Raw genomic sequence first — 14,834 nt, forward strand, 5'->3', positions numbered from 1 at the left:
TAAACATATCTGGGTGCCCTGCCCATGTAATTTTTGTGTGCCGATTAGCATTAGCGCCACCATGCCACCTCTCGAGTGTAACTCTATAACCGAAATGGTCGATTCTCATGAGTTAAAATTTTTGACCGAAATATTTTACTGTGCCAGTAGTAAGCTGAATAACAAACCCAGTGTGATCTATGACAGTGTTTCAAAACGTTACTGCCACATTCATAAATCTATTGTTGACATCAGTACGTCACTTTGCGACCCCTTTATGTACCGAATTACCCTACAGTAACAGTAGACTTTCGAAAAACCAAGAAATTTTTTTCTTTGATTTTCGGGTTTTGGGCTTTGGGTTTTGGGAACATTTTGACATTTTCTAAATATGCGAATTCGAATAAAAGTCGTGTTTTCGATGAAAGTCGAATGTAATAGCATTTTACATGACTAGGGATAAAAACGAGACTTTTCATTTTTATCCCGAGTTATGTAATGGATTTTACATGCTGTGGGATAGTGCTAATGTTAGAAATAGTCCGTTGCGCAATTGTAACGTTAAAAAGCACTTCGCATATGTCAGAGTCACGGATGTTTGCAAAATTTATGCAATCAACCTTAATATGGTGAATCTGTTCATGATGTGTCTGAAATATTCTTACAAGCAAGCATACAAAACTTAATACGTAACTCTTTCGGCCTACTCAATCGATACGTAAATAACTATTTGACTCGTGAAAATATTTTCTGTGCCTTAGGATCATAATTCGACGTATTTCGTCACTGCACCTACGATCGAAAAGGGATTGCTATGGAAAGCTCAAATTGTTGCAATGTTTTTGTTTTGTTTTTCGTCTCATTATGATTCACGGCACAGAATATAATATAATAATTTAATTTAAATTTCGAATAGGACCATAAAAAAATCTTGTAATTTTAACTACTACAATTAATGTAAAAAATAAGTAATTAGAGCAGACAAGTCATATCCACTTATATGCTTTCTTCTGGAAGACGAAAGAAAAATGAGAGGGACTGTCTTTCTAAATGTGTAGTTTAAAAGTGAAAATGAAAGAATTGCGTGATTAAGGGTATTAATATCGTTTCCATCATTTCTGTACCATTTTTACTTAATTTTTATTTTTCTGATTAAAATGACAAAAATCTATTGAGACATTTAGCCAGTTGAGCGTCGTGCCCCACTCAAAGGTGGGGCCAATTTAGATTGGTGATATGTCTGCATTGAAAGGCTACATTAAAGGATTATGTACGAAAATAAGGATATTATTTCCCATTGGAATGTCTCATCATTCGGATTACATTCTCCCAATATCACTTCCGTCATGTTGTTCTGTATGCAACGTTCACTATCAACATGTACCAACCATTTTGTCTAACAAAAAGAAACAAATCCGTAGCTGTTGCCAGTGGTCGAGATTACTCAAAATACTGATTACCTCATTATCATATTTCCATCGCGGTGATTTACTACAATCGACAAACACGATTTTATTCTTATCCACGCCCACACATGTATCGGCAAACGTAACCATTTTTTGTGTTTTTGTAAGACCGAACAATTGGTTTCCACTTTGATGATGACAAGTGAATATTTTCATGGGTCCATTGAAACATGTATCTAAGCAACCGTTGTCCGCCGAGTTTTTTATCTGAAATGATGTTAGGTTTTTTAAGGATCTTTCATGAAGTATGTCGTGCGTGACTGCTATTTGTATATCTTTCTTCACGCTTCCAGCCACATCTTGCATTTCTTTCACATGCCTGACATACTTTATGTCTGGTTATTTTACGTACCTGTTTTGGGCGGAGATTTTTTGGCAATTTCGCGAGTTGTAGTCCTAACGAAGTGAAATTTTAGGCAATGTCACGAGTTGTAGCCCGAACGAAGTGAGGGCGACAAGCGAAAGTGCCTAAGACCTACCGTCCAAAACTGATGCGTATACAAATTTTCATGCCGAGTGACCAAATTACTAGAAAAAATCTGTAATTTTGTCCAATAGCATGAAAAGGAAATTTCTCTTCTATTCTCTTTGTTTCCCCTAAGTTAGAATACTCACTTCGCCGATGTAAATAAATTCATTGTCCAAAGCACTTTCGGGAAAGATGTTCTTAAAGTACCAATGCAAGTCTTTACAACTGATACGTTGCTTGAGTGACATTCGATCTGTCATATTACCGCCTGAATACTGCTTAGACCCTGAAAATCGTTGTAAAAGCACAGAATAGTATATTACTTCCGAGGTTCCAAGTTGTGTATTTGATAAGTGGGGTGTTACAGCCCGACCCGAAGGGGAACAACTTGGAACCTCGTAAGTACAATGCTTTACGTGATTAGGCAATGTAAATGAAAATGAAACATGCCGTAACACGTAAAGTATATTAATAATTATTGCATAGTAACTTGTTAGGTGACTTGTGATAATTTTTTTTTGGATTGGTTAATTTATTATTTTATTCAAAAACATGAGGTAAAGTTGAACTTACTGCACGGAACCAAAACTTTACCCCAAGTTTTTGAATAAAATACCTTACTTGGCTTGGTAATGGGGTAAATGTTGGAAATGGTACTTCTGGAAATATAGTTAATTTTGCCGATCGAGGCGTACTTGGAAATTAATGTACTATAAATGCACAAAAAAAAGACTGCTCACAATAATGACGCAGCCAGTAAAAAAGCGATCTTTTCTAAATACAGATGAAATTAACAATAAATAAAAATCATCTATCCTATTTTTCCCTAATGTGCCCAAAATACAGGCAGCGTTTCCATGTTGTATAGCGATTGAAATTTGTAGCAAAAGATAGTCCTTTGATTTAGCCTCACCAGTTGATCTTTTCATTAATGATCCCAATTTTTCTACAAATTTCTTTCGTTTCAGGACCCATGGAACCTAAAGTCTCGAAAGCAAGCGGGGTGAATAAATAATTTTGCTTTAATTTCATATAATGATTATGTTTATGCCTCTCCGCTTTGTCAGAATTAATTGAGCGTATTTTCTTTGGTGAGTCGTTAATATACGATGCAGCCATTGTATCTCTAACAGTTATATCCCACAACAATGACGTACCACGACTCCACGGTATTAAAGTCAACACATCAGGTCTTTTGCCATCATCTCTTGAGATACCAAATGGCTGTATTATGCTAGGAATGAGAGAAAATCACATGTCTAGCGAATTTTCCTTCTGCACATTTAGCACATGATAGACTATGTAAACCATCTTTTTTAACAATCTCACCACAAACACATTTATGTTCTTCGCATAATTGGGAGCCTAATCGAAGACCAACAGCAATTCTAGCAGTGTTATTATCCAGTAACAATCCGCTTTGACTCGATGGTACTACTTGCAGCCTCTTTGATGATTCTTTAGTTGATGACGCAAGTAGTCTGGCACGAGTCCTAAGATCACCAGATTGGAACATTTCATTAAATTGATGTTTGATCTTCGGAACGTCCCAATTTCTTTGTTCTTTTATTAATGCTTCTTTTTCTGGAACAAAGCCAATTGGCATTTCAGAAATTAATTTTAAAATTTCTTCATCAATAAATTTCTAAACCAAATTTCTGAAGTATCATGTTAGATAAATTTGATGAAGAATAAATAGAAGACAAATAAGCTGGTACTGCTAGATCTTCAACTTTTCTAACACCCAAACCCCCAAATGACAAAGGAAAAGAAGCCTGATCCCACGACAAAGCTTCCATTCGAGCATTAAAAAAAGCCTCCATTGTTGATCGAAAAATTTCGTCAACAGTCTCAAGACTATCCGACAATAATTAAGCTTCAGAAGTACGCATCAAATAACTGAACTTACAACTACTCAAAGACTTCCTGAACACACAAAGTAGGATGAAAATCCATCATCTTCAACCTGTCAAACATCAACTCCACCTCCTGCATCTTCGAAGAAAACATCCTCTTTAAACCTGACTCAAACACCGGGATACCTAACATCTCCAGGGATGACTCCACCTTCCTAACACCTGGCAACAAAGCCGATATCTCATCATACATGTTAGCCTCTTCATCAGAAGTCGCATTGATAAAGAAAACCTCACATTTCCTAGCATTCAAGCGCAGTCCTGACACATCATAAAACGACAAAACATTCTTCATCACCAATACAATCATCATCCAAATACCAACCATTATACTTTTTGATTTGATTTGATTTATTTATTGCCCAAATATGCGTAAGGTGAAAGAGAATGAGTCATCTTCATAATTCCTATACAAAAACCTGGTGGACTCAACGGATCTACTTGTTGAAATCCCGTCTTAGACAAAAAAGAGTCGTCAACAAAATAAAGATTCGAATGAAGCCTACACACTTGCTGCAACAAACGCAGCAACTCAGGACAAACGTCCTTCACGTCACTTAACATAAACTTCCTAAAAAGCATGTTAAACGCATTCCCAAAATCAAACTTGACTAGAGCCATCGGCTGATCATGCTTAGCCTTACAAAACTTACGCACCTGTAATATCGTGTACGTTCACTATCACGATGCTATAATGACTGGTCATATTAGCATGACGTTTCTATTACAATGTTACTCGATGCTACAGCGGTATAAAGCACCGAATGAACTAAAGCTTCTGCTTTAGTTGAGATAAATGATTTTCTTGACTCATCCCTACGTATTTTTAATGCTTAAAGAATATCAACAATCTCTTCAATTTTAGAACGAATATCTTATGCATTAATGATTCAACTATCGATATTCGATCTTATTGCAAAATTTTGTATTACCCGGATTGGCAGCATAAAATACATCTCTTATCTCTGGCATCCAAATTTCTACCAATCTTATATTATTTTTCGACGTAATTGCTGCGACATTGCCGTCAAATGAGTAGGTTGAACTTCGATATAAGTGGCCAACGCGAGAGCATGGCAAAATTTCAACAGATCCACCACATCGCCATGCCTGAATTGAGAGAGTAAAAAAGACGACATTTAATATTCTGTCTAAAATTTTTATTTTGACAATTTGGAAGTTATGTACGGAGCCGAAGGCGTGCTACATAATCCAAATCGTCAAAATGAACATATACGACAGAGGTGTACACTATCTTATCTGTCGAGAACAGATGTAGCGAGATAAACAAATTTGCCCGATAGGGATAACATCGAGAATGTCGTTCTAGGCAGATATCGTATACTGTCTAGAACGATAATCTTGAGTTTATCCCTCTAGGGAGTTCTTGTTTATCTCGATATGTCGACAGATAATAGTAGATTATTCACCTCTGTAAACATGTTTATTTAGACACTTGGGGAGTTATTGCATGAGCCGAAGGCGAATGGTATAACCCCAAGTGTCTAAATAAACATTTGGACAGAGGTGAATACGCTATTTTATCTACCGACGACGAAATAATAGCACTTTTTCACATAATATATATTATGGAAAAACAAAAACTAAGTTTATTGATTTTGACAATTTTGACATAAAAGTACAAAAAGCTTTGTATCGAGTGAATCGTTGCTGCTTTACACACTAGATGTGATAGTGCCAATGTCTTACAAATTGAAGGAGAAAAGTACTACTTTTGTGTTTCGAGGCGAAACCAGCATTCTACAACGGCCGACATAGCTGATTTTTTGGCCGCAAATTTATGATCGTCCGTTTTATCACTGCGAAGTGAAAATTTATGTAAATGTAAATGTTTCGACATAACTATAAATGTGGGACTGTAGCCTCGTTTGACAATTACACATCTAGTGCCTAAAAAAATTGCTTGTCATTCCATTGCATAAATGAATATTTGGCAAGGTAATTTTTCTTACTCTGGCACAGATTTCCACATTTTCTGAGCCCCAAATGTCCATGCCTTCATCGAATGCACCAATTTCAAAGAAAAATTCATTATCAATCGAGAATGCACATCCTATCATCATTGGAGTCCTTACAGGTGCAGTTTTATCGCCGTCAGTTCGAATAATTTCTCTCTCAGGGACGGGCATCCTGATTTTCAGTTTTAAAATCCATATAAAGATATAGAAAGTTAGTTTATGTTACTGTGATACTGATCAGTTTCGTTGCGTGAATGCATTGAAACATGAACAGGTATTCGCATAGTGCAAACCACACTAGCACGTTAATGGTTTTTTATGACATCGATTCCAAAGTATTTCATTAGGCTCTAGATGTGTACACATCGTGAGCCTAATAAAGTACTTTGCACCAATATTCATACAACCATTTATGCAAAATGTTCGCGGTCGTTGATGCTGACTAAGCTATTATACCCGCATAGAACACGAATGTGTGGCATGGCCTCTTTTAAGCTTTTTGAGTTTTGAGGGCTGAAAAAATGAAAGTTAGCTATTCTTTTTCATAGAATGGCCATCAATTTTTTTAAAGCCAACAGGTGTATTTTTGGCCTTCTAATTGAGTGTTGTCAAAGTCACAGTGCTATGAAATTACCAAAAAAGTTTTTCTTTTACAATGAAACATTTCAATCTCTTTTTAGCCCACAAATGTGGGAGAGACCACAAATGACAGAAAGTGAAAGGTGTTTACGATACCAATCAGTTCGGGATTAGGACTTCCTACAATTTGGGATTCGGAAAATAAATTCTCAAATTCTCAATGAATGGTCGCTTGAATTTGGCTCAAAACGTTTTATCCGATGGAGAAACTCCTCTGAAACTTTCAGACTGAAAAGACATAGTAGGGCCCAGAAAAATCACTTGCAAAGTCAAAGTCATTGGCTCAGCTTGAATCACAGCCTCATACAGATTCATAAAATCTTGGAACAGCGTTTTCGAAATAGTTTACCCCTCGGCTTTATCTGGTTAGGCTGCTGAAAGCAGAACTACATTTGGCAAATTGTGGACAGTATTACATCAAACAGGTCGGGAGTTTAATTCAATCGCGTACAGTAACTTCAACATACCTAAGTGTGTTTGTGATAAAATAGATATTATTGTTGCGCTAAATTTAGAATTTTAATGAAACTGTGTTGTGAACTTGTAAATATAACCGTATCGAAAACACCCTTACACCTTGCTACATCAGCTGATAGCATCACGAAACATGAAAAATGCATACGCGCAATAAAAAAAGGAAACAAAATATCTGATTGTGTGCTAGAAAAGTACCGACAAAGGCTCATTGTAACAAAATCAAAATTCATCTAAATTTAGGATGTCGATTGTCGATGTTATGTAAAGTAATGGTGACAGAAAAGATCAATGCTACCGGAAGAATAGAAATGGCACATGCGTGGAAAACCGTACTTTCCATGGCTTAAAAGACAGAATCATCAGCGAAACTGAAAGTGGACCTTAGAGTGTTTTGTTTCGTCAATTCGTGTCACTAGAAAACACTCCATTTCTAATCAAAAATGTTAGCGCTAAACAAAAGCTTACCAATCTAATGTAAGCGACCAGTGAAATCCATTGATTTGAGTGATCTTGCTAGCGGCGTAGCTCATGTCGTAGGAGTTAATAACATCGACCATTGGTACTGCTATAACAGAACGGTCACTCGCGATGCGCGATAGCAATGGCTGTAACCACCCTTCACAACATTCAATGTGAGCATCCAGAAATGTAAGGACTTGTCCCTGTGTTATTCAAATTTGAAAAACTCAGACATTATTTCTCTGCCAACGAAATAAACTGTTAAATGTACCGTTGCATGCCGCGCTCCAATAATTCTGGCACGCATTAAACCTTCGCGTTTCGAATTTCGAATCAATTTAACGTGAACCGGTATAGCTTCGATGTAATCATCTAATGGCCGTTTTAAAAATGACCAAGTGCTCAAATCATCGACCAAAATAATTTCTTTGATTAGCTCGACTGGCGACCGATCAATTATGCTCCAAACAGTGCGAAGTAGGGTTGTCCAGGCTTCGTTATGGAAAATAATTATCACACTCGTCATCGGCAGTTTCTTCGGATACAAAAGATTCTTGCACTCATCGAATCTTGGATCTGGTAATGATCGATGCAATGAGGTCAGATCCGACGCTAGTAAATTAAAGTTGTGTTCCTTTATAAGTGTTTCCATCAACTCCTTCATATCTTCAGGCGGAACAAATGGAGCGCCTTCTTCACAGAATCCCGATCGGTTTCTGTTCACTCGCTTTATCGGTTCACTCCATTCAAAGATGTTAGATTCATCATAATTTTTCGTAATTTGAAATGGCCAACCTACACGCAGATCATCGTCATAATAATTTGGATACGTTTTCGCCTAGAAAAGTTTGCTGAGATTTATGATGACCACTGACACTATTAGATAACATCATACCAATGGGACAGATGCATGATTCGTCCGCTTGATGCTCGTATTAAGATCATAGTAAAACGTAAAAACAATAAAGAAACAGGTAACTACGGCGCTATAACTAAATACGATAATTGGCAGTGCTTTCATAACGAGGTTGTAATAATTTCTGTTCAATAACCGTTACCGGAATGGTTTAATCAGACACATCGCCATTGCCATTACCAGTCAACTCAATTGATAAGACTTGAAAAATTTGACTTCATTTCGTAGGATATTCTAATGTTTTAGCACATTAAGTTCTAGTAAGAGAGTGTTGCATTTTGGTTAACCCTTATGTTGAAAGTTCAATTCTCATGAGTTCAAATTTTTGAATGAAATATTTTATTGTGAGTAACAAACCCAGCGTCATCTATGATGTATACCACGAGCGAGTATGAGCTAGGAGCTAGTATGAATCGAATGCCTCTGCGCTCTGCTGTTGAGTTATAAGCTCTGGCAACTCAATCGATTGATCCCCCTACTTACTACTGTGAATCGTCTTAACTTTAAACACTAACAGTAACTTGATGGGTAGTCTATCTGAACTCATCAACTTTCTTCTTACTGTTAATTGATAATAAATATATAACAATTGTTTATTTGAACGAGTTGGTGATTGTGATCCTAAGGCGAAGGCGCTTATCATAATCCAACCTGTCAAAATAAACATTTGGACATAAAGTGCATATCATTTTTTATGTGTCGCTGCAACGCACTTCAAACATGAGTGGTACTCTAAATAGGGTACTGAAACGGGACAGTGTATCGAACAAATTTTGACACTGTAAAAAAAATATGTAAACATTTTGTGCATCCCACCCCACAACTGAAATACGACCTATTTTGCCATGATTTTTCGTTAAGGCCAGTTCATACTCGCATACATTTTTGCGATATATGCGACCATGAACTGGCCTTAAGGGCAGATTTTGCCAATAACGGTCTGTTGCGTTACAATTTTTAAGACTGAAAACTCTAGTTTCAAGAAAAAATCGTAGTTTCAGGCATTAGACTGATCCTTCGTCGATTGCCTCAAAGTGTCAAAAATTTGATCTGAGGTAACTGGTCATACAAAACTATTGCAATTGGCGGAGGTCTGCATTTTCAAACCCATATTCTACGGCGATCTCCGCTACATTTGTTACATGGTTTTTTACGCTCTATCGTCTCCACCAAGTTTTATTCGTTTACCATAGAAACTCAGGCGTCCGCTGATAGACGATTTTACAGATTCTGAAAATTTACCATCAGCGAACCGCCGAGTTATGTGGGAGTACAACCAAAACTTTCGGGGATGGAAAGAGCCGGAAAAACTGTGGAACAAATCCGTTATTGGCGGAGAAAAAATTTTGATAGCGGAGAATTGCCGAGGCTCTAAAGTTCAAATTCAACAAAATATGCCCTTAAGAAATGTCAGTTTTTCCCGAACTATATATTGTGTGGGAAAAACTTCATTTCTTTACGATTTATAGTGCGGGAAAAGAATTACATGAATTTTTCTATGACTATACGATTGATTAAATTTAATATGGTGAATGTGAATGTGAAGGAAAACTTAGGGCTGGCGCTGAAAAAATCGTCATTTCCTGTCTTGGTACGAAAAATACTATTTCATACAAAATAGTACTCTATTTGGCAGCTGCCACTCGAAGCACTTTTGCTTGAAGTGCGTTGGTCGATGCAAAGATAAACCCAAACTCCCCCTCCGAGCTGATGCATAATGTTAACCGCACATATAAAAATAGGAGCCCCTTCTTCTCAGAATCTGGATGTTAGATTCAGTTAGATTTGTTAGGTTTTCGTAGTTTGAAATGGCCAACCTACACACAGATCATCGTCATAATAATTGGATACGTTTTCGCCTAGAAAAGTTTGCAGAGATTTATGATGACCATTAACACTATTTGATAACATCATACCAATTGGACAGATACGTGATTCGTCCGCTTGATGCATGTATTAAGATCATAGTAAGACGTAAAAACAATAAAGAAGCAGATAACTACACCGCTATAACTAAATAGAAATACGATAATTGGGTTGCTAGGAATCTCGCGCCGCGTTATTCACAATAATTCACTTTTTGACGCATTTTGTATAAGGAAGATGTCACTTTGTGAATTATTGTGAATGACGCGGCGCGAGATTCCTTAACACCGATAATTGGCAGTGCTATCATAACGAGGTTGTAATAATTTCTGTTCAATAACCGTTACCAGAATGGTTTAATCAGACACATCGCCATTACGAGTCAACTCAATTGATAAGACTTTAAAAATTTGACTTCGTAGGATATTGACACATTAAGTTCTGGTGTGATAGAGATAGAGAGTGAGAGTGCGGCATTTCTGCCAATATTTTCGTTATAGGTATTCAATCCTCATGGGTTCAAATTTTTTAGGCACTTTCATTACCGAAATATCTTACTGTGCCAGTAGTAATCTGAGTAAGATACACAGTGTCATCTATGATGCATACCAGGAGCAAGAAATTATTATGAATCGAATACCTGTTCTCCCGACATGCTTTTGCCGGTAAGCCATGCGAAAGCTCAACCACCCCAGACTTAAACCAATTTTAGCTTTTTGTTTACAAATCTGACAATCGAGTATATAAATACCTTTGCGGTTGAGTTTTGAAATCTCACACTGGCAACTCGATCGTGTAATGGAAAGGAGATTACCAATGGTATGATAACTGATGATGACATAACCTATTCACTATTGTGCATCGTCTTCTATCAACACTGATAGCAGTTTATAAGTAGACTTTCTTCTTCCTAGTAATTGATCAAAATATTGTATTGACCGAGGTATTGACTTGTTTGAGAAAGCTGAATTTGTGCACGCAGCGAATTCTTATCACATCAATATTACATAATACCGTCACAATTTTTTTCTTTTTATATACCGTCACAATTAAATAAAATTGGTCTTATACAACCGACTGGAAATTGTGTTCATTATCAATGTGGTTAATTCGGAGGCATATCGCCAAAGCTTGGACAAATTTTGAATCGATGTTTCTCGATAATAAATTACATATAATGTTTATTTGTCCTATAAGAGCTTAAACGGCAAGTCCTAGAGAATGTAAAGTTTAGAACGAACGCACGAAAACAAATTCACCCTCATGCGTTATTTGACGCGGAAATTTTTCTTTTGCCTGTTGACGTAGTGGATGCATTCCTTCCGTGGGGAACCATTTATGAAACGCGTGAAAATGTCTTTGGCACTTTGAAATATTTAAATATTTTGTCATTGGTGAAGAGGTGGTTAAATTTTTTATATTCTGCAGGTCCTAATTATGCGCGTACCAACCCGTCGATTCCGCTGCGATTCAGAACGCTTATTCGTAATGTTTTTCCTGTTCAACACAGTTTTACCGACGAGCCGACTTTCATATATTGAGCATTAAAACTTTAATCCACGGTTAACGACCGTTACTTTGTTGTCTTAACAACGAATGGTCTACTAAAAAACATCGGGAGCTGTTGTTTTAAGAAATTGCTGAGATTGCTGCTATAAGAATTTGAAGCCGACGTGCAACTACTGTAAATGTTAAATTGAATTTGTACAATCATTATCGGTCTGGCTACTCTGCTTGAAGCGAAAGTGTTTTTTTTTTTTTTTTGAAGTTGTTGAGGGCAGACTCCAGCTGTAACCGAGTGGCGGAGAAAATGAGTGATGAGGTCGGGCTGGTGTAGTCTTGTATTAAAATTTTGTTGTTGAATCAAATGTTACAACCGATAATATTCTGTTTTAGAGTTGTCTCAACTTTCAGTACCCTATTTATAGTACCAGTCATGCTTGAAGTGCGTTGAATGGTAAAATGCTAATAAATAACCGATCGCCAAAATCTTAGATTCTTCAAAATTTGGTTCACTAGTAGATGTGATAAAAATGTTGCTACATTGTTGCTACAAAAGTCCTATAATTGGACGCTAGCCAGAATTTGAATCTCGCAGTTTCTACTGTTTTCTAAATGTTTCAGAGTAACTCAGCACAAACACACTCGGATATCTTCCTGTTCGCCGATTTATTCAAACAATCCATTCGTCTACAATCGATAAATTAACTTCGAACCAAATTTGCTCGTACGAATCCCAATCTTCGTAGTGTCCAACACTAAATTCAACTTAACGAAAATGTGTTGTGACCACTTTCAAAAACGATTGGCACAACATATCCAACCGAAAAACTTATCTAAATTTGTGTGACTGACACTGGGAGATAAAAATTCCAATGTCTGAGATTCACTGTCATCCGATTCGGTTCCCATTATTGTCATTTCTTGTAGGCTAAATGTATCACTAAGGTCATGTTTCACGTTATGTTTCGATTTAACCGGAAAATATGCAATTTCGTCTTCATCGTCATCGTCGTCACTGTTGGCTGATTTGTATTCCACTAGCGGAACGATTTCTTGGCATCCGGGTATTTGAAGACGATTGATTGGTATAAGTGTTGATGAATTTGGCTTCGGTTCCTTAAGACATACGAGAGAGATGAGAACATGAAATGGATTTTTTGTGGGTGCATAGAAGTCTAATACACTTACGAAATACGAATCATGCAGCTGACTATAATTCCTTTTCGCACGTTCTACCTTCAACTCCAATTTTCTTTGCAGCGTTCGACACGACGAATTCAATGAACTCTTATTTTTCCCTGTTGTCCCTGAATTTGTTTTGATAATAACGTTCAGATCGTCGTTGATTGAATTCGATTTTGAATGTTTTTCTTTGAATGCAACGGTTAAATTATTGTTTGTAGAGTCATCACTTTCAATGCATTCAATGCTGTTGTGTTTGTTCTGTGAAAATTGTTCAGTGAGATACACACTACGTATATAATAGACTAATAATATGCAATACAAATAATAATAATTTCCTTGAACTCACAGTCACGTCTCCACTATCAATTCCACTATCTTCCATTATTCTAAGTATTTATGAGTTTTATTCGACGGCGTAAGATAACTGTTTTTCCGTATGTTTTTCTATATATGCACTTTCAAGTGAAACTCAATTGTATTTTCCTACACATCTGGTTGAGTTGTTGCATTGTTAAATGTCAACGCATTATCGATTTTTCCCCTTAGTATACTGGAAAACGTTTTTGGTAAAAAAGTTTGGTAAAGATCGCAATGCGCACATTCGAAAAGCGGGAAGTAAGTTCAAATTTGAGGTGGGATGACTCTGTATGAACATTTGTAGGTTTTTAATGGTAACTTTTATTTTGAGAAAGGAATCAGAGTTGTACAGAGCTCTACGTTCCTAAAAAACTGTCTCAAATTTAGATGTAGACGTAAGCGGGACTTGAAAACGGCACTCTGTTATAACAAAATTTTGTTGATTTTCTGGTTTTGAGTGTCGCACTTAATGAAAAAGACCTGCATAAATCAATTGGATCAATTTTTCAGTAATTTCAGTAACACCTCCGGTATTAGCAATCATTGTAAATTTGCATTTGAATGAGGTGGTGATAGCAACACTAACTAAATACTGTATTTTTTGTGGAAATTGACCACTGGCAAAAACTATATGAATGTATGACTAGCATATGGCTGTGTAGTTAAAGTTTTGCGGTGAAAGCGACATTTCGATTTCTGCATTGCTTGCATCCTTTTTCGTGTTGTCGCTGTAATTAGTTGTCTCCTTTTATCATCAGCAACAGGAAGAGTGTTTTCACACTTCACTAAACGAACACCTTGCTGAATTTCGGAAGATGGAGGGAGACGATCAAGGTTACAAAATGTAACGAAAAGTCATGACGGTGCCAGATTCGCCCCTTAGAGGTGAATCTGACACACCATCAATTCGTATGGTGTGCCAGATTACCCCACACCAAATATTTCACTTACATCCTCTATCTTGCAACTTTGTGGCACAACACGCACACCGGAAATTACTCTTGATCTCTTCTATCCACTTCCTTGTTGACCGTTTTTAGAAGAGGGTCAAAAATATCATTCACTGATTTGGGGTTGTGCGATATGAAAAGATCGACGGCTTTTGCTTCATAAAAAAGCCAATTTCAGTTGTTACAATCAATCAGTTTCTTCAGTCTGCAAGCATCGGAGGTGCGGTAATTGCGTCTTAGAATGCGAATGTTAAGTAAACGTATTGGTGAACAAATTAAAAAAAAATAATTTAAACGCTTATGAGAATGAATGCTAACCCCTACTTTCCATTTTGAATTTTTCGCTCATATCCGTTACGCTATAGACAAAACATAGTTCCTTTCTCAGGCTAAATACTTTTTTTTAGATAATTCAATTCAAGAATTAGCTTCAGATCGTGCTGGACCCATTTGCTAAAAAGGACCTGTTAGCATTCGTTAGGAAACGTATTATTTACGGTCGCAGACATTCCTGTTGCCATGGCAAAAAACGTCGAATTATGGTCCTATGGTGCCCTGTCGATTTTCAGCACCAATAGGTCTAAATCTTCCACAATAATCAACAAGAATAATAAAACACACAGGTTGATTATAAGTTTTGATTAAACTTACAAATAAAATTGAAACGAAACTA

The 14,834-nt window shown here is 36.7% G+C and overlaps 3 protein-coding genes across 3 annotated transcripts; all 3 read right to left on the reverse strand.

Moving 5' to 3' along the window:
• Positions 1-1,130: 1,130 nt before the first annotated feature.
• LOC119068199 (polypeptide N-acetylgalactosaminyltransferase 5-like) lies at positions 1,131-4,930 on the reverse strand. Its single transcript, XM_037171700.1, has 4 exons — positions 4,763-4,930; positions 2,061-2,200; positions 1,440-1,652; positions 1,131-1,375 (listed from the first exon to the last, which is right to left on the reverse strand). Exons 1-4 carry the CDS (start codon positions 4,800-4,802, stop codon positions 1,238-1,240), a joined length of 531 nt encoding a protein of 176 aa, XP_037027595.1. The 5' UTR covers positions 4,803-4,930; the 3' UTR covers positions 1,131-1,237.
• A 2,456-nt stretch (positions 4,931-7,386) lies between these two features.
• LOC119068364 (polypeptide N-acetylgalactosaminyltransferase 5-like) lies at positions 7,387-8,492 on the reverse strand. The gene is made up of 2 exons (XM_037171933.1): positions 7,656-8,492; positions 7,387-7,587 (listed from the first exon to the last, which is right to left on the reverse strand). The coding sequence occupies exons 1-2, from the start codon at positions 8,046-8,048 to the stop codon at positions 7,387-7,389; spliced, it is 594 nt and encodes a 197-aa protein (XP_037027828.1). The 5' UTR covers positions 8,049-8,492.
• A 3,717-nt stretch (positions 8,493-12,209) lies between these two features.
• Positions 12,210-13,365, reverse strand: LOC119068196. Its single transcript, XM_037171696.1, has 3 exons — positions 13,201-13,365; positions 12,858-13,112; positions 12,210-12,785 (listed from the first exon to the last, which is right to left on the reverse strand). The coding sequence occupies exons 1-3, from the start codon at positions 13,234-13,236 to the stop codon at positions 12,462-12,464; spliced, it is 615 nt and encodes a 204-aa protein (XP_037027591.1). The 5' UTR covers positions 13,237-13,365; the 3' UTR covers positions 12,210-12,461.
• Positions 13,366-14,834: the final 1,469 nt, after the last annotated feature.

Source organism: Bradysia coprophila, assembly GCF_014529535.1.
Source record: "Bradysia coprophila strain Holo2 chromosome X unlocalized genomic scaffold, BU_Bcop_v1 contig_173, whole genome shotgun sequence".
NCBI classification, from domain to species: domain Eukaryota; kingdom Metazoa; phylum Arthropoda; class Insecta; order Diptera; family Sciaridae; genus Bradysia; species Bradysia coprophila.

Bases quoted from the DNA above. Each gene is read 5' to 3' on its own strand.
- LOC119068199 (XM_037171700.1), bottom strand. From the start codon at position 4,802: ATGCCAGAGATAAGAGATGTATTTTATGCTGCCAATCCGG. The intron at 2,201-4,762 runs GTAATACAAAAT...AACGATTTTCAG, and splicing joins ATTTTATGCTGCCAATCCGG to GGTCTAAGCAGTATTCAGGC. The intron at 1,376-1,439 runs GTAATCAGTATT...TCTTTTTGTTAG, and splicing joins GATGGAAATATGATAATGAG to ACAAAATGGTTGGTACATGT.
- LOC119068364 (XM_037171933.1), bottom strand. From the start codon at position 8,048: ATGAAGGAGTTGATGGAAACACTTATAAAGGAACACAACTTTAATTTA. The intron at 7,588-7,655 runs GTACATTTAACA...TGAATAACACAG, and splicing joins TTGGAGCGCGGCATGCAACG to GGACAAGTCCTTACATTTCT.
- LOC119068196 (XM_037171696.1), bottom strand. From the start codon at position 13,236: ATGGAAGATAGTGGAATTGATAGTGGAGACGTGACT. The intron at 13,113-13,200 runs GTGAGTTCAAGG...CAATTTTCACAG, and splicing joins TTGATAGTGGAGACGTGACT to AACAAACACAACAGCATTGA. The intron at 12,786-12,857 runs GTAAGTGTATTA...GTATGTCTTAAG, and splicing joins AGCTGCATGATTCGTATTTC to GAACCGAAGCCAAATTCATC.